Source organism: Clupea harengus, chromosome 20 (assembly GCF_900700415.2).
Source record: "Clupea harengus chromosome 20, Ch_v2.0.2, whole genome shotgun sequence".
NCBI classification, from domain to species: domain Eukaryota; kingdom Metazoa; phylum Chordata; class Actinopteri; order Clupeiformes; family Clupeidae; genus Clupea; species Clupea harengus.
Window position 1 is genome coordinate 4,889,425 of NC_045171.1, and position 22,077 is coordinate 4,911,501.

At 48.4% G+C, this 22,077-nt stretch overlaps 2 protein-coding genes across 9 annotated transcripts in view; both read right to left on the reverse strand.

Annotated features, from left to right (window-relative positions):
• Window positions 1–7,927, reverse strand: part of mcf2a (MCF.2 cell line derived transforming sequence a) — a 29,179-nt gene extending 21,252 nt beyond the window's left edge. For 2 of the 3 annotated variants that reach the window (XM_031587129.2, XM_031587130.2), the window contains exons 1-4: window positions 7,255–7,927; window positions 1,160–1,228; window positions 340–454; window positions 16–106 (exon numbers count right to left, since the gene is read on the reverse strand). In XM_031587129.2, the coding sequence (XP_031442989.1) occupies window positions 16–106; window positions 340–454; window positions 1,160–1,228; window positions 7,255–7,312 (333 nt within the window). In that variant the 5' untranslated portion in view covers window positions 7,313–7,927. Of the gene's footprint in view, window positions 107–339; window positions 455–1,159; window positions 1,229–7,254 lie in introns of those variants that run through there. The other variant, XM_031587131.1, reaches the window with a different exon arrangement.
• A 34-nt stretch (window positions 7,928–7,961) lies between these two features.
• atp11c (ATPase phospholipid transporting 11C) overlaps window positions 7,962–22,077 on the reverse strand; it is a 62,909-nt gene continuing 48,793 nt past the window's right edge. Inside the window, exons 23-32 of one of the 6 annotated variants that reach the window (XR_006153018.1) lie at window positions 21,279–21,338; window positions 20,289–20,416; window positions 19,780–19,915; window positions 19,147–19,212; window positions 18,820–18,923; window positions 18,221–18,374; window positions 15,126–15,234; window positions 13,913–13,943; window positions 11,582–12,953; window positions 7,962–7,984 (exon numbers count right to left, since the gene is read on the reverse strand). Coding sequence is in view for 5 of the 6 variants with exons in the window: in XM_031558087.2 (XP_031413947.1) it covers window positions 15,130–15,234; window positions 18,221–18,374; window positions 18,820–18,923; window positions 19,147–19,212; window positions 19,780–19,915; window positions 20,289–20,416; window positions 21,279–21,338 (753 nt within the window). In the remaining variant the exon portion in view is untranslated. Of the gene's footprint in view, window positions 7,985–11,279; window positions 12,954–13,912; window positions 13,944–15,125; window positions 15,235–16,371; window positions 16,463–18,220; window positions 18,375–18,819; window positions 18,924–19,146; window positions 19,213–19,779; window positions 19,916–20,288; window positions 20,417–21,278; window positions 21,339–22,077 lie in introns of those variants that run through there. The other 5 variants (XM_031558088.2, XM_031558087.2, XM_031558090.2 and 2 more) reach the window with 5 other exon arrangements.

Sequence of the window (22,077 nt, forward strand, 5' to 3'; positions counted from 1 at the left end):
TATCATTTCTCTCACCGCAATCCGTGCAAGTGCTGTTTTGATGGAGCCCCATGTATCCAATCTTCGATCTAATACGATGATAAATTTAACTCCAGGTTGCCGTGCTCTATTATGAAATTAAAGGTTTATGAGTTAAAATAATAAAAGCTCACATACTCCTACACCAAACACACATCCAAGTGGATGTTGTATGGAGTAGGCTGATGGGTGAAATCAAAGTATGTTTTGTCTCTACTGAATATATTTATGAATATGATTACACAGCTGTGCTATAAGGGCACAAGGACGTTTTACCTAAAGAAAGAAGTACACACACATATATACAGTACAAACACACACCTTGGAATGAAGGTAAGGTACGTGAGGACTTTAGCCAGAGCCTCCTCAGGGATATCACTGAAATCAGAGCATTCTGGGAGTGTGATGACAACACTGGAGTCTTCGCCACGACCCCCTGGTGCAAGGGTCAAGGGTCAACATCATGAGAGTACATACACACAACAGCACAACAAAACCCTGTAACCACACGATCCTACCATGCCATGTTAAAGCATGTTATTTGACCCCACACCTGCAACTTTATCCCAGGGCTGCTGTTTTAAACATGGTTCAATAGAGGGTCTGACCACTAACAGCTTTTGGAACGGTTTGAAAAAATATTTCCACAAAATGTGAACTGTACTTTTATAAATGTTAAATCGGCAGAAGGGGCTTTGGTTTTGTCAGAGTGAGAGGCCTGGGAGACCACAGGGGGGCATCAGGCACTAATGAGAACTTGGCTTGTCTCGGTGAGAGTTAATGAGATTTTTAGCTTAGCTTAGCCTATCATAATGAATGACACATATCTCAGTTTAGTATGTGTTAATGGCTGAGAGCCGAGCTCTGGGACTGTGCAAAGGAAGAAATGTAGCACTGGGATGAATGGGCAGACAGGAGCTTTGCTGAGGTCAAATGCCAGGGACATAAATGGCTCCCTGGCTGAGCTCCAGCATGTCTGGCTGTAAAAACCTCACTGAGCTCCAGGAACTCTCACATGGATGGAGAACAGCTGCCTATCACGATATAGCGGGGGCCATTTTACGATCACTATATGGAAAGATTAAGTCCTGCATGCAGCAGTGTAAACACAGCAATGAATGATCTTTAATGGCATTCTTACCTGATAAATAAGCGACTTGCTTCTCAATAAAGCCACCCACCTCTTTCATGCTCATGGGGACAGTAACCTCTGGAAAGACAGGCAAAGAATGCAGTCAAACCTCTGTAACTTTCATTAGATTCTCCATATAACAAAAATACTGCAAAAAAACTAAACATTTGTTCAAGTGTTGTTCTGACATTGTCATAAGCAGTAGTGCCACACTGTGTTTGTGACAGAAAAAAGCAAAATCTAAATTCCATGTGGGTGTTCTAGACTGAAAAGACAGTTACAGCTGAAACATGTATCTAATGAGCCTTGAGCCTGCAAAATGGCTGGTCTTAGACAGGAAGTCTAGAGGGAGATGATCTGGTGTATTGTTACGGTGTGAGCTGCATGTCTTCACCGAGTCTGTACTGGCTGGCGGCCAGAGACCTGGGAGCCCATTAAAGTCAGATAAAGGGCAGAGGAGAGCTCGGTTTCATCTACACACGCTCTGTGAAAGAAGGAGCCCTTCAAACATCCCACATATCCCATAGTCACATTACATCGACAACAATGGCCCCGTCCCAAACGCTCTCAGGGCCTCAGAGACGGTGGGATATAAAACACCTTCTGCATTCCAAGGTTTGTTTTTTCAGCGCCTTTCAACTTGTAATAGTGAATGTCATTGGCACATTTCTTTGGAAAGTACACCACTTCTCTTTCTATAGCAACTTCTGTTTCTAATAGACCACATACCTCATTCCAACTGACAGTGAGGTGCAAACATCAAGGCAGCAGCAAACCTAATACATTGTTACTGCAAGGGAATTGATAAGCTTCTCTCCTAACTGAATCAACTTGAGAAAGTGCATGCATATTTCCCAGGGATCCAGTTAAAACATTTTTATACCATTGTACCCGTGATTAATAGGCTCACAAAGGACATGGGTGTAGAATCACGTCCAGCTTCTCCCAGCACACATCTATATAGTAGATGCATATACTAAGTGGCTATTACAGGTATCTGCTGTGGGTTTCTCAGTATGGTGGGCTCAGTAGTAGGCCTCATTAGGCTCTGAAAGACCTTTCCATGTCAACAGGGGAGCATGGTGCTGCTGCTGACCTCCAGCTGTGGAGAACCAGTAGCTCTCGGCGTCCTGCTGGCTCTCTGGCTCTCTGGCAGTCCCCCTGCGTGGCCAACGCATAGGCAGCATGCTGAGGAGAGTATAGAAGCTGTAGGCTGAGGAGCCATGATGGACGTCCAGCTGAGGTGGGTCCAGTGAATGTCCTCCATCTGCTGCCTCTCCCTCCGCCCACCTCCACTACTAATTGCTCCTGAATAATGCTGTGAGGGTTTATGGGGATATGATGAAGAGAACCGCCGTGATGCTTATGACAGCTCTTTACATACATCGCAGTGCTTTTTGATCACACTTGAAGCAAAATCGTTTTTTTACAGAGGGACGTGTCAGCTGAAGTTGAAGTTCAGTCATGTTTTCAAGGACCACATACGTATCTTGTCTACACAATTAGACAGCAGCAGAGAGCAAGCTCCTGGGCAAAATTGAACACACACATATCCAATCCCCTCCACCATAAGTGTGTGTTCATGTCTAACACAGCACCGTCGATATCTGCCTCAGGCAATCATCTCTCATCCCTGTGTCCATGTACATTAACATCAGCAACATTCAGCCAAAACAGTCAACTCACCAAAAAAAAAAAAAAAACATGGTATCTTGTGAATGATTAATAGGGCAATGGAAGATTAAAATTGCATGAGGGCTCCAACAGGTAGAGAGAGGCTGGAGTGAGCTGTGGTGACAGGCCTCTGCCCTCGCTGCGTGAATGGAGTTGGCGCCCGAGTCGAGTCGCTGGGGCTGCATGTTTCATGAGCTCGGCTCCTGTGACGCCGACCTCACGTAGGGGCGCTCGAGTCGCAGAGGTTACGGTTTCAAGGTGCAGGTATGGAGTCGGCGAGGCAGAGACACGTGTAGCGGTTGTGTAAGAGCAGCCTGGAGGCCCTGGTGTGATTATGTGAGGAGTGCGGTGGCTGGCCTGAATAGTGGCACTGAAGCCAGATGCATGGCAGAGCACTCAGGAGAACCGAGTATTACGCCGTGTGAGGTTATTCATGCTGGTGTAAGTGAATGTCCCACCATAGACTACATTACCCACAATGCTCTTATTCATGCTGGTACTACATGTGTTAGAACCTCTGGCTTTGTCAACATCTGCAATATTTCACACACACTGAAAAATACTCACTGCAGAGCACACAAGTCAGCAGTATCCAGTAAAACAACTAAACTATGGTTGCCCTGCAGTGTTCAAGTGTTCAAAAAGCTGCAAATGTTCAACTACCCACTACTACCCCTGGTCTGTATTACATAAAAGCCATCACAGTAATAGAGGAAAGCCTGATGTCTATCAGCTTTCAGGATTAGCCCTGACTGTCTGCAATCACACGGCGGCCATTTTGAGAGAGGAGATTTGTATCTGTGGAAAAGTGCTGCTGCCTAAAAGCACCGCTGCTGCTGCAGCACACATTCTCCCTAATATGGGTGTGCTCCTACACCCCCCCCCCCCTCCCCCCTCCCCCTCAGCCACGCAATACAACCACGCTACGCAGCCTCATGCATTAAACAGCACCGCCGCCCGCGGGGAGAGTGCTGAGCTCCAAACAATCTGCCCAACCTCTCGGTGCACTGCAGACTGCTCAGTCCATCACCTGTTCTGCTGCGCTTTCATGTCATGCTAACTCAGAAAGGTAGATCGCGTGGGACGCGTGCGGCCACACTCGGTTGTGGCTGGCTGTTAAGATCACATCCACCAGCAGGCAGGATTATGGCCGAAGACTGTGCTGTCATTAAACACACCCAGCTGCTCCTAAGCCACACAAGCAAGCGGCCAAGGTGGACACTTCCTGCCTCTGTGGCCTGTTGGCCATGACTTGTTGTCATAACAATGCACCAAAGCAAGCACACACAGACACACACACACTCACACACAACAGCCCTATGTTTGTTCAGTCCCAGATTATTAGTGTATTATTTCCGTAGCGTGTGCTCAGTCAACACAGATAGTGGAGTTACCTGACAACTGCAAACACCGCAGTAGTGTGTGTTCAGCCAGTCCTAGTTCTCCCGATAGACTGGTGCTACTTTCTTCCATATTAAGTGCAGTAAGGGATGTATTAACAATAGATTCATCATTGTGCTGTTCATTACATTGGGACTCGAGCTACACAGTGATGTCTCTGTCTCTCTCTCTCACGCCCACTCAGACTGACTGTATGTTCACTTGCACTACATAGGCTTGGGCCGGATTCGAGGTCAGTAGATATTTTTACCAAACAGGGCTTTCAGTGCTAAGGGGATTAGTGTGGAGGGCTGCTGTAGACTGAGGTTGTGTGACATTCCACCGAGAGCCATCTGTGCCTGTGGGGACTGCTGTTTGTGTAATTGCTTAATGTGATCTCCCTTTGCAGTTCATCACTAAAGATCACAAACCTGATGGCATACTACAGCTACTGGTAGTGCATTAATATATTCATTTTCAGTTAATGCCTGTTGGTATCATGAAAATGTAACCATTCATCTGAGTCCAAATTGATCCATCAAATATTTTTCATTTAAAATATGAAAAGCACAATACAGTACCAAACAGAACTCTCTTAGTTGCCCAGGCCACCAACTGACACACAGACATATTCTCACTGTTAGTGCTTATAACCCCCCTACAATGTTATGAATGAGAACTCAAGGTGTGCTAGTACGGTCCTGTAGTAAGGGTAAACAAACAAACAATTCACTCTGGACCAAAGGGCTTTCACACTAACTGGGGGATTGAGGAAGTCAAAGTCCACACAGGGATTAACAACCAGCAGCACTCTAAACCTCAGCTGTGGCTCATTTCTGAAAGAGCTTAGCTTCTCTAAAGCTCTTCTTAGACGTTTGGTTCCCTGCAGAAAGTGAAGGGAAGTAGTTCTTCCTGTCCACGGTCAGGGCAGTGGGACATAAATCAGATGCTCAAGCGCCAGGAACCTGTAGAAGCACATCTTTCCTGAAGGCTAAATGCAAACGTTAGCATTAGCACTGAGCTAAGAGATCTGGCCATGATAAAAAACATAGCAGCCATGTCTGATTTCCAAAGTGATGTCTGACAGGTAAACAAACATCGTCAGAGATTAGCAGAACATGAGTTTGATTTATTTAGTTCTAAGATATGCTGCTGTATATTTGGATGTAATGTCTTCTGCATGAGTCAGTCTCAGCCACTGATGGTTATCTTTGGCCTCTGGAGCAGGGCCCAGAGTGAGGGTGCTATACCAGGCACGGGTGGGTAGAGGTGGGGCGCAGAGTGAGGGTGCTATACCAGGCACGGGTGGGTAGAGGTGGGGCGCAGAGTGAGGGTGCTATACCAGGCACGGGTGGGTAGAGGTGGGGCGCAGAGTGAGGGTGCTATACCAGGCACGGGTGGGTAGAGGTGGGGCGTAGAGTGAGGGTGCTATACCAGGCACGGGTGGGTAGAGGTGGGGCGCAGAGTGAGGGTGCTATACCAGGCATGAGGTCTGTATATGGAATAGAACATGTTGTAATCTTGTCCCATCTCTCTCTCCCTCCCTCCCTCCTTCCCTCCCTCTCTCTCTCTCTCTGCAGACTGAACATGGGCCAGCCTAGGGGAAAGATCATGTTTCTCATCACCAGACCTACCTAAACAAACCCAGAGCAGGTATAAAAATAGCTTATTTCCCTGCCAATGTTACCTTTAAAGAAACACTATGCAACAATTAGACACTTTTTGAAGTATGGTTTTATAGGCAACTAGTTTTGGTGCCATCCTCAAATTCATTTTGATAGCATATGGTCATGTGAAGGACAGATAAACACCTGTGTCTTCCCCACTATCTATCCAGGATATGCCCTATGTGGTTCTATGTTCCGGGCTGGAACACCCTGCAAAAATGGATGGAAAGCTTTCACAGCATGACATTGTCAGCTATACTGCCAAAAGACACCAGGTAGTGTATTGGAAAGCTTCTATCAGTGTCAACTGGGTTGTTGGTGGTGTTTGCAAGGTTCTTGCATGCCTTTTAGGTAGTTAGCTTGCTAGTTTTGGAACAGAACTCCTTAATGCTGCTTTAAGCAGCAAAGCACCATACATTCCTAGCTTTCACAGAAGGTCCATCATCAAAATGTCAAAACAGATGAACCATGCTCTTTTCTTAATTCAGTATACCTGAGACCTGAAAGTGAGTATTGCAGTATCATTAAAAACCAGCATTACTTTACTGTCCCTAAAGCAGGTAGTTTAACATCTCTAACATTTCAACTCTGATCAAAGTAGCAGTGAAGTGTGGCAACATTGCTGGAACTTTTGTGAAGCTTCACCAGTTTTAATGGGCCTTTAATGTTTTGACACTATGGTAGAACAAAAAATGGATCACTTCTTATTAGAAACTTCTGAGGGGCAACTGGAGAAGGGAGCAAAAAGGGGCAGATGCATGAGCACCTGCCCCCCCCTGGGGAGTCTATTGCCCCAGTGACATCTGGTTGAGCAGGAGACCAGTGCCACTTCAATCATACATTTTTCATCAGTTGCTTTGCCCTCAATTTACCAGCCCATTTATTAATATACTTCTTTTTGTTTTACAATCAGTCAACTGGTTTAAATCACAGCTTACTGGCTTCCATAGGCCCAAATCCATTTATATTTGGATAGATGCAGTCATTTACCAACAACAACTGACTGTCTTAGCCAAATCTGACTGCTGTTATTGTCCAACAATTTTCTTGAAATGCATTGATTTGTATCCCCATAGGTACTGGGATGTCTTGTATTCTCAACTGGCAACTGTGCTGTTTACTGTAGCACATGTACAACACAGTGAAGATTAATAAGTATCCCCATGTACGCTACGTCGGCCCTCAGGTTTTAAAAATAGTGCATGTAATCCTGCTGCTACACGAGCTGAGCTTTTTTCAGATATCCAGCTCAAGACTACATCAGAACTACCAGCGCACAGGAGCTCTCTGCTATCCTGTCTGTGTGTGGGGCCCAGTAGACGCTCAGGCGAGCACTGGCAGACACACACACACACACACACACTCACAAACACGTTTACTTACGTTGCAGTGTATTTTCCAGCTCAGAGCCAGCCTGCAGAAGGCTGTAGTAGCTCTCCATGTCTGTGAGGGGAGGGCTCCAGCAGCCAGGCCTCGGCTCCAGCCCCCTTTCCCTGGCAAGAGAGCCTGTTTGACGGGGCCCGCTAGGCCCTCACATCCTCCAGGGGTACCACGGCTTCACGCTCAATCTGCTGCAGGATGGAGGGACCAGGGAAGGGAGAGGAGGAGTGGTGAAACTTCTCTTCACTTTTCCTATCGATAGACTCCAGTATCCGTCGCAGGCTTGCTCTCTCTCTCTCTCTCTCTCTCTCTCTCTCTCTCTCCAGCTGCTCCCCTGCCGCAGTGTCACCTTGAGATGGACGAGTGCATCCTGTCCGCCCAAAGCGCCACTGAACCCCCCTCCTGTCCAGAGGAAGCGGCCTCTTTTCCGAGCTGCAATCAATGGCAAAGCTGGTCTGCTGCAGTGCCTCAAAAAGCACGCAGTCCTACTCACCTCACCTCACACACACACTCACAGAGAGCGAGCGAGAGGGAGGTAGGGAGGGATGCGAGAAGAGGGGTGTCCTGTCTCAAGCAAGCGGGAATGTATCCCTCAAGCGCAGCAGTGCTGCACTTCAAAACAAACACAGCCCCCTCCTGCTCCGGCCCTCTGACATCTCTCCCTCTCACTCACTCACTCACTCTCTCTCTCTCTCTCTCCTCTCCCCTCTCACTCACTCTCTCTCTCTCTCTCCTCCCTCTCTCCTGTCCTGCTCTCTGGCTGGCTGCTGCTGTGTCAGGGCTGCGTCGTGTGAGGCTCAGGCAGCTGTCACACTGCCAGCCTCCCTCCCACCTCTCTCTCTCTCTCCCTCCCACCTCTCCCTCGCTCTCAACTTTTCCCTTCTCTCTTTTTTTCCCCACCTCTCTCACAGGCTCCTCCCTCTCCTCTCAGTGGCCAGTGAGGAGGCAAGGCAGAGGAGCCAGAGCCCAACACCTCTGAACCTCTGCCACACACACACACACACACAATACAACTACTGTCAAACCACTGAAACTATTCTCCTCTCCCTGGCTGTGTCCAGCGTGCGTGTTAAGACGGCGCATGTAAACATGCATATAACATGAGCTGCTGTGTGGCACAGAGAGACAGTTATATGAACAAGAGGCATTGTGCGTTACGCAACACAGGGCAGCACAATGTCACATTCTTGACCAGCGCACGCAGCTAATCTGAAACGTGAGCCGACATAATTACACCGCTGCTCTGCGTGTTTAACCGAGAGGCATCTTAAAATGCCCCTCACGCAGAATACAGACTAACATGTACATGCTAAACACACACACACACACACACACAATGTATGTGCTGTGTGGAGAACTGCATACACACACAGGCACATTGAGAGCTGGTGCTGCCGCTGCCTGAGTGGGATGGAGGGAGGGAGGGTTTCTGTTTGCAGTTTCATCATTGCAGCTCATCCCACTAAGCCTCTCAGCTACTTCATCACAGCCCAGCATCTGCTTAGCACTCACACACACACACACACACACACACAGACACACACACACAGAGACTCCATCCACATAAACACACAGTACACTTCAGACAAAGCCAAATACAGACACAAAGGCTTCTCTGTTTGCAAAACAGTTTTTATTACAGAAAGAATTTCTGATTTGGAACAAACTGGTCTTTTAAAGAGGTACATTCAGATCAGAAGGCTGGCGACTGAACGCTCCAGATGTAAAGGGGAGGGGGGGGGGGGTCCTTGACCAGGGTGCAGGGCTGTCCTCGTTTGTGCCCGCTGTTAAATCAGCACAGCCCCACACCCCAGTCACGCCTCAGCACTTCCACTACCAGGTAGCCTTTTAGTTCCTGTTGATTTTTTTCTTCCTTTTTTTTGACATTTTCTTTTTTTTTATTACAAAAGTGGCTGGAAAAGGTTGCATTAAAAATACAATCAATCAAATCATCTTCATTTCTTTGTAGACAGGCAATTATGAGAATCCAAGAATTTTTCTCTTTTTTTTTTTTAAGCTCTGAAAATAGCATCTCTGATGTCATTTAAAGGTTTGCTTTACTTGTAGACTTTTAACAATGCAGGCAGGTCCCCCCCCCCCCACCACCCCGATCCCAGGACAACTCCACCATACTCTGACAAAGGTGGCAGTACAAGACCAATTTACATCACCAGTTTTGGGGGTGTCAATTAAAACAGGACCCCATACAGAGTACTGACAAAGCCTTGCCTGCATGGATCACCACTCATTCGGAAAACCACATTAGATTTAGCATAAACGCTTATTAAGGATAAACACATCTTCAATTTTAGTGCATAAATTTCATAAATTAAACAAATACACCTTCATCTGCCCTTCTGGTTTGGACCATTTCAGGAATCACTAAGCTGGACACAAACGGCACTCTTGTGTGCAGAGGAGTTTGACTTTGCCTCAGACACACTGCCCTCTGCAATGCCTTTTATGGATCCGTAGTCTCACTGTAAAACGCTTTCCAGTCTAGTAGAAGAAATTCAATGCAGAAAAATTACAATATAGCTCTTTAGCAATCTATAGCTCTTTTTTAAAATATTTTTTTCCTCTGATAGATGAATCACCTATAAATCTGAGGCTGGATCCCAAGACACAGACCAAAAGTATCCCTGGACGACATTGTGATATAACCACCACAAAACCCAGGGCTACAATTGTCCCCGTCTATAAAATCTGCCAGCAGAGTATTTTGTATGGGGAGAGGGGGGGGGGGGGACAGGTGACCCTGATGTGGCCTCTAGGTCATGAAGGGCCAGAGTGTGACAGGGTCCAAAGCCAGAGAGGTTTCAGATGCATGGCATCAGGACACAGTCACAGGTCACTGACCATGTGCCGACCATCACTGCTGTCGTCGACGGCAACGCCGCCACACGCAGCCTGCTGCTCTGAAACTGGACTAGAACACAGTAACATTCACAAACAGCTGTGTTGCTTTTTGATATGCTCGAAAAACATACATTTCAGTCATATGTTCATTCACTTAAGCATGCCAGAACTGGGGTGGGTGTGTGTGTGTGTGTGTGGGGGGTGGGGTGGTCGTCATGACGCTCAGTTTGAGCTACTTTTAGGGGCACAAAAAAAGGCAGATGGCTGAGCTTGACATGGCATTCATTAAAGGGTCTACAAGTGTCTGTATGACTGGCAAAACTCAGGTAAATCCTCCCCCTCTCTTGGACGCGTTGGCGTGACGGCAGTGGGCCGTGTGCATTCACTGAGATCAGCCCTCTAGTCTATACCCGTACCCATCTCTTCATGAGTCGAAGGTGCCACACTGATCTCAGATCAGCTTCTCTCAGATACCTCTGAAATGGGATCCTGAGCGGCACAGGTCTTAGCCCACTGCTGGTGGGGGAGAATGATGTGGGGGGGGGGGGGGGGGGGGGGGGGGGCTGCAATAGGGAGCTCAGTTCAGGCATTAAAATAAAACCACCACCAGTCAAGGTGTAGTCACCATGGATATGACACAAGCAAACCTAACTGGCACATTTGACAAAAAAAAAAAAAAGGATTTAATGGATCTAAGGATTCATGTCATAAAAATAGAAAAAAATTTGTGAGTCAATTTACATGTTAACAATAAATACAATGTTGATAGAGAGAGAAAAAATCACACAAGTCAAATAACAAGTCATTCCGTAAATATTTGTTTTTAGAAAAAGTGATTGAAATGGGTAATGTTAAAATGGAATGTATGAAGCTCTTAACTATGGAGAGAATTAGTGTGAAACAAACGAACAAACAAAACAAAACAAAAAAAAAATCAAAAGGCGGAGCTGCAATCCCAGCCCAATCGACCAATCAGTGGTAGGGGTGATGAGGTCAGGGGCGGGCAGACGCAGCGTGGCGCGGCTCGCCTCACAGTGGCACTGCCTCTGGATGTATGCCAGAGCTCAGGAGAGCGATACGTTCTCCAGCCTCAACACCCCCTTATGCCAGGCCGTTACCTGCACTTAAAAGCCATTACATCACATAGTGTATACGTGGGTCTTTGATCGTATGTGTGTATATATATATATATCTTTAATGTGCGCCATAAACATGTTCCTTTGATATGATACACAAATGAGTGAGGGGGGTGTGAAGCGTGAGTGGGCAAGTGCAATTGCGGTGCTGGGATCACTCAATTCTAGGGCTGGTGGACTGACAGCATCATAGGGTCGACCCTGATGTCATGGCTCAATGTGAAACACAGTTTCTTTCAGCGCGGACTCCTGCCTTCAAATCCTCTTTCAGACACTAGAGGGCGTACACGGCCTATGTCTCACACATTCTCACACACACACACACACACACACACTCTCTCTCTCTCTAATAGGAACTTGCCTCTTGCACTAATTTTCATTATACCTGAACCCCCGCCCTCTACCCTGACGACATATTTTTTGGCTTTAAGCGACAATATACTTATATAAATAATCACTTTGTCTTTGAATAGAACATCTGTCATACAATTTCATTCTTAAACCATTTTGTGGTAGTCTAAATATTAACACCCAATAAAATAGAAACAAATCAAGCCTAGACTAAAACAATTCCGGAGGAACAGGAAAAAAAAAAAAAAAAAAGTCTCAAAATGCCATGTGCACTTATTTCACTTTCACAAACACACACACACACACACACACACCCCCACTCGATTCTGATTGGGGAAATGGGAGTATGGGGACGTGGCACCCTAAGCTTGTGCCTCTACACTCTTCTTGTTCCCGAGTGAGTGGTCGGTGCACTTTAAGACACAGCATGTTGTTGAAAGGCAGCTTTTGAACCCACAGGGTCGAGGCCCTCGGTGCAGCATCTTCACACAGAGCTCTACGTGTGGCCCTCTCTGGCCAGGGAAACTCAAAACACACAAAAACACCCAGAATGCTGGGATTCACGCAAAGCCGAAGCTATGAGAGAGGTTGGTGCTCTTGGACCTGGGAACTGGTGGAATTGACACAGAACTGGTTTCTCGAAGCTAATAGAGCTAAAAACAAAAGCCTTGAATCAGCGCCAGACTGAGCTAGCACTCAGGTGGACAGGATGGAATGTGGTATTCCTCTAATGGGGGCAGGAGTTGGGGGGTGGGGGGGCAGGGTGTGCCCTCGCCTTCATGCGGGACAGGGGTGCGGATCACGGGAGGGGACGGCTCAGGGTGGGGGTCACGCTGGGGCAGCAGTGCTGCAGAGACCAGCTTGGAAGCTCGCTCACCTCCAGCGTGTGGCATTCAGAGAAGGGGCAGGAAAGCGAAACAGCAGGGTCGGTATGGCGGGGAAGAGAAGCGAAGGGAATAAGACACAAACAAAAACAAAAACTAAAACAAAGTCATGCTTCCCCCCTTGGTGTGAAATGTTCAGTAAAAATATGTATAAAAACACTGACACACATCCAAAGCCACGTGCGGAGAGACCCTGCACACAGTATGCTCTGGAGCGAGACATGCTGAGGAACGAGACAAACACAGGGAGAGGGAAAGATAGCACAGTGGAGGCTGTAAGCCTGCTGTTTTGCTTTGTCCATTTTTTTTAATTTTTTCGTTTGTATTTCTTTATCCTCTGTTTCATTTCCTGGTTTTTCTTTTGCCTTTTTTGGATCAGGCAGGAGAGTGGGCAGGGGTCCTGTGGAAAAACCCCCTTTCAGTCCCGCTCCTTCAGATGCTTATAGGATAACGGTGTGACTGCTGCAACTTTCTGTGGAAGACACACACAGACACAAAACACAAGGTGAGGCAATCCTGGCAATCAGACAAATAATGTCCCACAATCTGAATCAGGCATAGAATAAGCAATGGGGTTAAAGGATACCTGCAAACATTAGGTTTGCCTGCATTCCCATATTGCACCACAAATTTTCTTCTCTACTATTTATACTTAAATATAAATATAAATATCTAGCTATACCCCATAATAGCCGTGGTGAAAATGAATCAATACGAAGAACCCTGGGAACTAATCACACACAATGAAATGATTCATTGGACTGTTAATATTTAATCTTTAAAAGAACCTTGAAGAGCAAAACATCCTTCAACAAGTGTAACACAAACATATTGAGCGTATTGATTGGTCCAACATGCATAACAATCACCAGCACGACTGAAAGAGACCCAACGGGGCTTGAGGATTAGGTTGGTGGTGATTAGTTTAAATCACTGTAAGCCATAGGATCACTGGCCTTTCCATTTCAGACATGATCTCTGCCTACCCAACGCCCCCCCCCCCCACAGACAGAGACATTAGGCACAGGCCTGGAGCTGAGCTGGAGAACTGACCCCAGAAAAGCTTCGAATCTTTCAGCTTAGGGTCATGCAGAGTTTAGAGGAAGACCGGCTGCCAGATCCAGGGTCAGTTCTCCAGCCACAACAAGCCTTTAGAAAAGTTGACTCTGAATCTTGCTCCTGGGGGGGACCAAGGACTTTTCAAGCCTCTGCCTGCCCCTTGATTGGTCAACTCCCTCGGCCTGATCCGACTGAGACCAATGATAAATCAATCATCTCAATTTCAGTCAGATATGTTGGAGCAGGAAGAGACCTCAAACAGTCCTCTGGCTTCGCCCCAGCAAGATTCAGCTGCTTGAGAGGACAAGCACACGGGACACTGCCCCCCCGAAGCACATGAGGAGGGGGAGGGGAGTCCGCTCTCTGCGTTACCTGGCCTGTGGATGAGCGTGTCCTCAGTCAGCTAGAGAAGGAGAGAGAAGCTTGCGGTTAAGAGCTGCCGTCATGATGAATGATCGCTGCCCCCCCCCCACTCCAACCCTCATACACGCACAACCACCCTTCCCCCCCCCCCCCCCCCCTACCTAGAGAACCTGCGACCCCCCACCACCGCAGACGGAGTCCCCCGAAGGGGCGATGCAGCAGCAGCAGCAGCCAGCAGACACAAGCAGCACAACACAACACGGGCATGCAACTGAGAGAGACCACATGGTGACTGCAGGAGGCAGAGAGACTGAGGAGGAAGTCACTCTGCACCCACAGGTGCATGATGGGAAACATGGCCCCCCTGGTGGAGTTACCAGAGAGGGGGTTGTGCCACCATCACTGTGGCGGAGCATGCAAGATGGACCAGGAAAAACACAAACGAGGAGGCCCAAGGGTACCGCCACAACCACAAAGGGAATGACACAGACACGGCTACCACAAGCTGGGGTGAGGGGGGGGTTAGAAGAGCCCGCTGATGTGTTATTCAACACGGACACCAACACCCATGATTCTTCACAAGACACACACACACAAATACACACATGGACACACACCAACAAACTAACACACACACACACACACACACACACACACACAAAAACACCCCCCACACACACACGTAGGACCTGAGACAGAAGATTCCCTACAGACCAGCTTGGCTTGAGGACAATTGAGTTTCATTAAAATCAGATTAGGGAGAAATTAAAGTGAAGAACATGCAGGGACCAAGGTTAGAGTTGGCCGGTCCCTTTGGTGAGCTGAAGAGACCATTCATCGAGCTATGCGGTCATCTATTGCATTTAGAGAAAGTCTCTCACTATCCAACCTCCCTCTTGTCCAAAACTATGCAATCAGTAAAGGAGGCTTCAATGTATTAATCAGACAGTATTGTATACTTCAGCCAACCATAGGGACCTTATCCAGCAACGTGGAGAGAACAGCAGAACTGGGAGAGGAGCTTGCTCTGGATTTAGAGTTCAAATGGAGGAGCAGTACTCTGACTCGGGCAGGGCGAAGATGTTTATTTCATTGGAGGTTCATTTCATTGGGTGGAGATGTTTATTTCACTGGGCTCTAGAGAAACGGATTGGCTGCTGTGGGTGGGTGGGGGTCTCAGAGAGAGGGAGGCCCGTGTGGGTGGGAGGGGTTGGGCTGGTACCTGGTCAACAGACAGTATTGGACTCGTCTGAAAAGGTTCTCATGAGCAGGGGTCTGGCTGAGGCCCGGGGAGACTTGGGGGCCCCTGCGCTCGTCAGCCTCGGCTTCTTCTGAAAGGGCGAGGGGAAAGACACTTAGGACCAGAGCTTCACTCTCTCTCTCGCACACGCCCCACACACATACACCCCCACCCCCTCGCCCAACACACACACACACACACACACACACACACACACACACACAGGACACCTGCTAACATCAGGTTGTTGTACTGTTTTTCTGGGGTACTTTCAGGTCCTCTACTTTCACAAAAACAACTCCAACCCAACTCAGTTGCAATGGCACCAAATGAGGACAGAGATGCAGGAGTAAACCTTTCGGTCGTGAATAACTCCCGTCCCCATCACTGGGAACAAGACACACATATAACACTGAGACGGACAAATCCCTTTGGTAAGTCTGGTCCACCTCGGACTTCAACCAACTACACAGACATCCATGCCAAGAGCCCACAGGTGGAGCCGTGGGTGAGCCAGACGGTGTCAGACCGTGCAGCGGGAACATGCAGGGGAGGCCCATGTGTTTGCGTGCTGAGCTGCGTTCACCTGGACCGGCATGCAGACAGACAGCAGACACTGGGGGAGCAGGCAGCACAGTGGAGCACCTCCTGTCAAGCGACAGCCCTCACTCACTCAGTCGCTCACTCACTCAGTCGCTCACTCACTCAGTCAGTGTCAGTCAGTCGCTCACTTACTCAGTGTCACTCAGTCAGTCAGTCAGTCACTCACTCTTTCACACACACACACACTCTATCACACACACCTACCTAAACAATACAGTCATTGGCTCCATTGAACAAAAAGTTACATCACAAAACCAGCTAATTTTGGACACACCCTGGTAAACACTCTGACAGACAGACAGACAGACAGAGACAGACAGACAGACATACTCTGACACACACACAAACAATAAACAGGCTCCATGTCAGGCTGGCAGCCGATCCCAATGCACTCATAAAGCTACCCTAGTGCCAGTCTGAGACACATCAGGCCTTTCCAGTGCCTAACGTCTGACTGAGCGTTGGTGGGCATGCCAGGCCTGAACTGGAGGAGTGGACGGGTAACAGGGGGAGGAGAGGAGGACACGGAGAACAGACAGGGCAGTAGAGCCGGAGGCAGCATGGGTAAAGAGGAGGAGGAGGAGGAGGAGGAGGAGGAGTTAAGTTAAGGAGCAGGCAGAGAGACCTCAGTCACTCCAGGAGAAGCTGTGAGTGCTGGCGGTCTGCGACAGCATGAAGATGGTGGACGTCCCAGAGGTAGGAAGGCGTCGCTTGATCTGCGGGCATTAGAGCAGAAAGAGAGAAAGGGAGGGGGAGGAGGAGAGAAAAAATAAATAAAAAAGGAAGCAGTAAGAAAGGGCAGGAGAGAAAAGGTCAGAAAGAGAGGAAAACAGACTAAGTAGTCTAAAGGGAAACTGTGAAGGTTAGAAGAACTCAAAGTCTGTTAAGGGGGGGGGGGGGGGGGAGAGAGAGATACTGAGGAGACAAACGACCACAGAAGCAGGTATAGAAGCTGTACAGTTTGCTGTGAAGGAGTGTCCTTGTCCTCTGTAGCCCGAGAGAGACCCGTCCTCATCCTCATCCTGATGGCCACTCCACACAACTGAACATCACTGACCTACACGAGGGCGAGAGCGCTGACCCAGTTCGAGGTGCTGTGCTGGAGTCCCTCAGGCTCCGAGGCTCTTTGAAGTTTCCACTCCCTATAGACCCAGACTCCTCTGTGGCTTTCACACCCTTTCAAGCTCTGCCAAACTCGCTGCCAAACTAAAGTCCAAACCATTTAACTCCCCCCTGCCCATTAAAAATACAATACCCAGCTCCTCGCCAATGATCCAGATCAGGGCACAGATAAGGACACAGAGTATCTGAGTACTGTGTGCCGTGGACGACGTCTCTCACTGTGATGTATCGCAGACTAAAAATACCACCATGCAAGCTCACGGTGTTTACCTTTCTCCGTCACAGAGGGTGATTCCAATCTAAGCCTGAGAGCGTGGGTAATTAATATCCGGCAGACACCACACATTCCGCTGACAGGTGGCGGGCTAATGGGGACCCAGCGTGGTGGAGGAGCCTGGGCAATGCGCTACGGTCTGCGGGGGCCCGTGGCTCTGGTGGAGCTCGCTAGCTACCCCGCTACCACAAATCTGCTAAAGCCATCGGCTACAACAGTTTGTTTGCTGAGGCCTTTTCTTACAAGACGGGGGTGGAAAGTTGGAATCTTTCAAACAAAAGGCATAGGGCTACACGACACGTTTTATCAGAGCAGGACATCAATAACAGAGAGAGACTGGGAGATGGGAAGAGAGAGAAGGGAGAGAGAAAGGAGAGGGAGGGAGAGAGAGAGAGAGAGAAAGAAAGAAAGAAAGAAAGAAAGAAAGAAAGAAAGAGAAAGATGGAGGGAGAGTGGGAGAGGGAGAGGGAGAGAAAGAGGGAGAGAGAGAGAGAGAGAGAGAGAGAGATGGAGGGAGAGGGAGAGAGATGGAGGGAGAGAGAGGGAGGAGCGGAGAACCCGGCCGTGGAGGAATGAAGTGTGTAATTAGCTGAATTGACTTCCTGTCCTTGTGAACAGTGAACATCTCAGAGTATCAGCGCCTTCCCCTCAGACTGTTGGGGTGGTTAATGGAGACGAGGAGCGGCCCGCCGGTGGAGAGCAAGTCCACTGCAGCAGAGCCGCTTTGATGCGGAGCACAGCAAACACTAGGCATTTAGAAGAGGGAGAGGAGGGGAGCTAGGGGTTAAGTAGAAGAGAGGAGTAGTCAAGAGGAGAAGAGGAGAGGAGAGGAGGAGAGGAGGATAGACAAAGGACGGTGGTGTGTGTGTGTATGTGTAAAACACAGATCAGAGAAGGAGTGTGGATCTGTATGGCTGTGTGCTGCATGAAACCGTTTTGGAAAAAAAGGGAATACTGTAAACACTTTTGTTGGGTTAAGTAAAGTATATATTTGAGTATGTCTGCATGTGCATTCTCCTGTGTGTGTGTGTGTGTGTATGCAGGTGTGTGTGTGTGTGTGGGTGTGTGTGTGTGTTACCTGTCGCACGTGGGTCTTAGGCTTGCGGAAGACCATCAGCAGGATGTCGGGCAGCAGGCTGAGCAGAATGAGGAGGATGATGGTCAGCCAGGCTGACACCGAACTCAGCATGTTAGCAAACACAAAATAGAGCCGCTGCTGCCGCAGGAAGGGCCTGGAGGAGAGAGAGAGAGAGAGAGAGAGAGAGAGAGAGAGAGAGAGAGAGAGAGAGAGAGAGAGAGAGGAGAGCATGAGATAGACAGAGAGAGTATTGTAGGACACACATCCATTGATGTCACATCATTAACTTGATGTCTGCACTGTCAGACCCACAACAACAATCCTCCTGCTATTTCAGTTTGAAGTCAATCTGAACAGAAGCCCTGCGTGGTCTGTAAATGAGTGACAGTTGACACTGATAGCTATGAGTGGACAGCGGTGGATGTACAGGACTGAGAGTGGACACAGGGGGGTGTAGAGGACTGAGAGTGGACTGAGGTGGGTGTACAGGACTGAGAGTGGACACAGGGGGGTGTAGAGGACTGAGAGTGGACAGAGGGGGGTGTACAGGACTGAGAGTGGACTGAGGTGGGTGTACAGGACCGGCTCCATCAGCTCACCATATGATGCCGCCCCAGAAGAAGCTGAAGAACACGTAGAAGCATAACGAGCCCCAGATGACGAAGTGGTTGATCCATGTCCAGTGCCGTGTGTCCAGAGCCAGCTGAGGGGGGGAGACATGAAGGACATTTATATGGTTCTTTTTGTCTCTGTGGTGTTGTTGGACATAGCATGTCCCAATAAGTACTGCTCTAAAACTAAAATATATTGAGCTGAAGCCCACCGTCGATCAAATGATTCTGTGTGAGAATCTCATAAATCCCATGAAAAGAGTGACCACAGCAAATGGCTCCTCGTAACTCTATTCTAAGGTCTATTAGACTCACCTTGAGCGTGACTGTGAACACAAGGATGGTAAACACAGTGGTCCCATAGGACCAGTTCCCAAACACCTGCAATAACAACAGAGCAGTCAGACTTCAACCCATGCCACAGACAGACAGACAGACAGACAGACCAGTCAGACTTCCAGACAGAGACATCAAAGGCCAGATGACATCCACACGGGCTCATCCAGCATGTCCTTCCACATCAATCATATTTCCTCTCACTCACAATAGGGAAAACGGCAGTGCGTGCAGGTGCATGCGTTGCCATTCGCACAACAGTATCACACAAATCTACATCGCCCCTGATACAGGTGCATGCTGGGATCAGACTCTTTTTGACCAAGTGTCTAGGGTAATAGGCAGCTTCAAGGCTGCATCGATGCTACCTTGAAAAATGACCATCATGCGAATGATTTTAAAGTATCGTATAAACCCGGGAGACAGAATAACGGTTTTCGAACAGTCCTTCCTTCTCTACTTTAAGAGAAGGAAGGTCGTAAGACAGCATTTTAAGAGTTTTCGAACACAGCCCGAGTGTCTAGCAAGTGTGGGCAAGGACTGCGTGGCTGAGTACAGTGTGTGTGTGTGTGTGTGTGTGTGACACAATGGTGTCTAGCAAGCGTGGCTGACCTGGCCGTTGTCCTGCAGGGCTGGGTTGCTGAAGAGGAAACGGACCCCGAAAAAGAACATGAGGCCCTGGAAGACCCCCAGTACGGTCCAGTACAGGAAAGGGCCCCAACGTAGGTTGGCGTTCTTGGCAATGTCCCTGAAGAAAGGGATGGAAGGAGAGGAAGATAAGGACAGAGATATATGAAGAGGGAGAGACTGGATGCAGATAAAACAAGTAAACTAGCACGGCAACATAGGATCCTCTACCTCTCCTCTACCTCTCCTTATCTTTCCTCTAATGCTATCTCCTCTGACTAGTACTTAACTCGCACCTACAGTAGTTACATTCCTGCACTTTTTATTCCTTATGTAAAGTAGTATTTATTGTTACACTAGGTCTCTATTGCTCGTAGCTTGATTGTTTTCTCCTTTGTACGTTGCTTTGGATAAAAGCGTCTGCAAAATGACTAAATGTGGATCACCCTCTGTGCGTGTCTTCATGTCTCCACACGTGTAATACCGTGGCTCACCTGTAGAGGATGGCGTTGTCCATCAAGACCTCGATGCAGATGTGCTGCTCCAGGAGGCTGTAGGCCAGGATGGGCATGGAGGTGAAGCAGATGTTGTACATCGTCAGATAGGCTGCGTCGTACAGGGGCTGGGGAGGGGTGGGCGGGGGCCAGGGGGCAACCAGGGGTTAATACCACGGAGAGGAACAGGACCACACACACACACACACACACCAGTGGGACACCAGCTCCGCAACAGGAGAGGCAGCTGGATCAGCGGTGTGAGCCGTCACCTCTCTGTTGCTACTTGGCCCGCATGCAACCACCATGTCTTGCATGTCTGATATATATACACACACACACACACACACACACACACAGATACACATAGCTACTGAGGTAGAGTGGCAGTGAGCTGTGTGCTACTGGAGAGTAATGCCTTTATAGACCTACACAGGCCAGATAACTGTCATCTACCTCTGTATGCACAGGTGCTAATGAGTGTCTTACAGGTGGGAGATGCACATGGGCACCAGATCCTTACTTGTCCATAATACCTCTGTGGTTGGCCATGCTAAGCCTCACTCTATTGCAACTGACCCTGCATTAAATGTCAGGGCTTACAGAAGAAAAAAAAAGGCCAGACAAAATGGCGTTTCTATGATTCTTCTGTGCAGAAATCTAGTAGACACTGAAATAGTGGATGCCCCCTCCAAGCATATAGCTGATCGTCCTCATCGAACTTAAAAAGAAACAGCAACAGTTGCATGTGGGAACAAAACTTTCCTAAAAGCAGGGGAGATCTAACAAGCATGTTATATATATCATCTCATCACTCACTCCAGGATAAGAGAGAGGGAGGATTGACTGAGGGAGAAGAGAGAGAGGAGAAGGAGGAGGAGGAGGCGGAGGAGGAGGCGGTAGAAAAGAAGAGAAGCCCCTGGTGTTTGGGGGAGGCTCCTTCTCTCCTGGTCTGTCTGAGAAGCTCAGAGACCTGGAAGCCAAACTCACCTGCTGGGAGTAGCCACAGAAGAACTGGTACAAGAACTGAGGTAAAATGAAGCAAAGGTTCTGTGGGAAAGAGAAAGTGAGAGAGAGAGAGAGAGAGAGAGAGAGAGAGAGAGAGAGAGAGAGAGAGACTGAGTTAGTATGATCAGGAGGGAGTTGGGCTGCCTTCAGTGGTTGTCGAGGCGAGGCGAGGCTGGAGTAATATGAGGAGGTGTGAGGCGGAGGAGGCGATCTTCACAGCTGCGCGCCACTCCAGTGCGAAGGGGCCCTCAGTGGCGCATGTTTAATAGAGCTGCGCTGAGAGGCGGCTGAGGGATGAGAGGGGTTAGCGCTGTGGTTGGCGCCGCTGAGCCTCCTGCCCGGGCTTGATGTTTGGGATCACAGCAGGCCTCTGGGAGGGCTTCAGAGGGTCTTTACACCCTTTATCTCTGGCATGACAAACAGCCAGAAACCCTCAAGACCCTCAGATCAGTGGGCTGCAGGAATCAAGTATTCCACTAACTCATGAGTTTTCGATTGCGATGTAAATATATCTGGCATAGCTGTCCATTAAAATATGGCATAGATGCTGATGTAGATGTTGATGTAAATGTAAATTCATTTCCATAGGGGACTATGCAAGAACTACATAAAAAAAAACGTACATTCAACTCATAATACATTTCATGAAATTTGCTGGAGATAGCATCTGTGGCCAACACAGATGTACACTTGCAATATGCTTCTTCAATGATATGCCTGCGCTTGGCTCTCTTGTAGTACTGCTATGTCATACTGTGTTGGGGTCTCTCTGCTCCTGTAA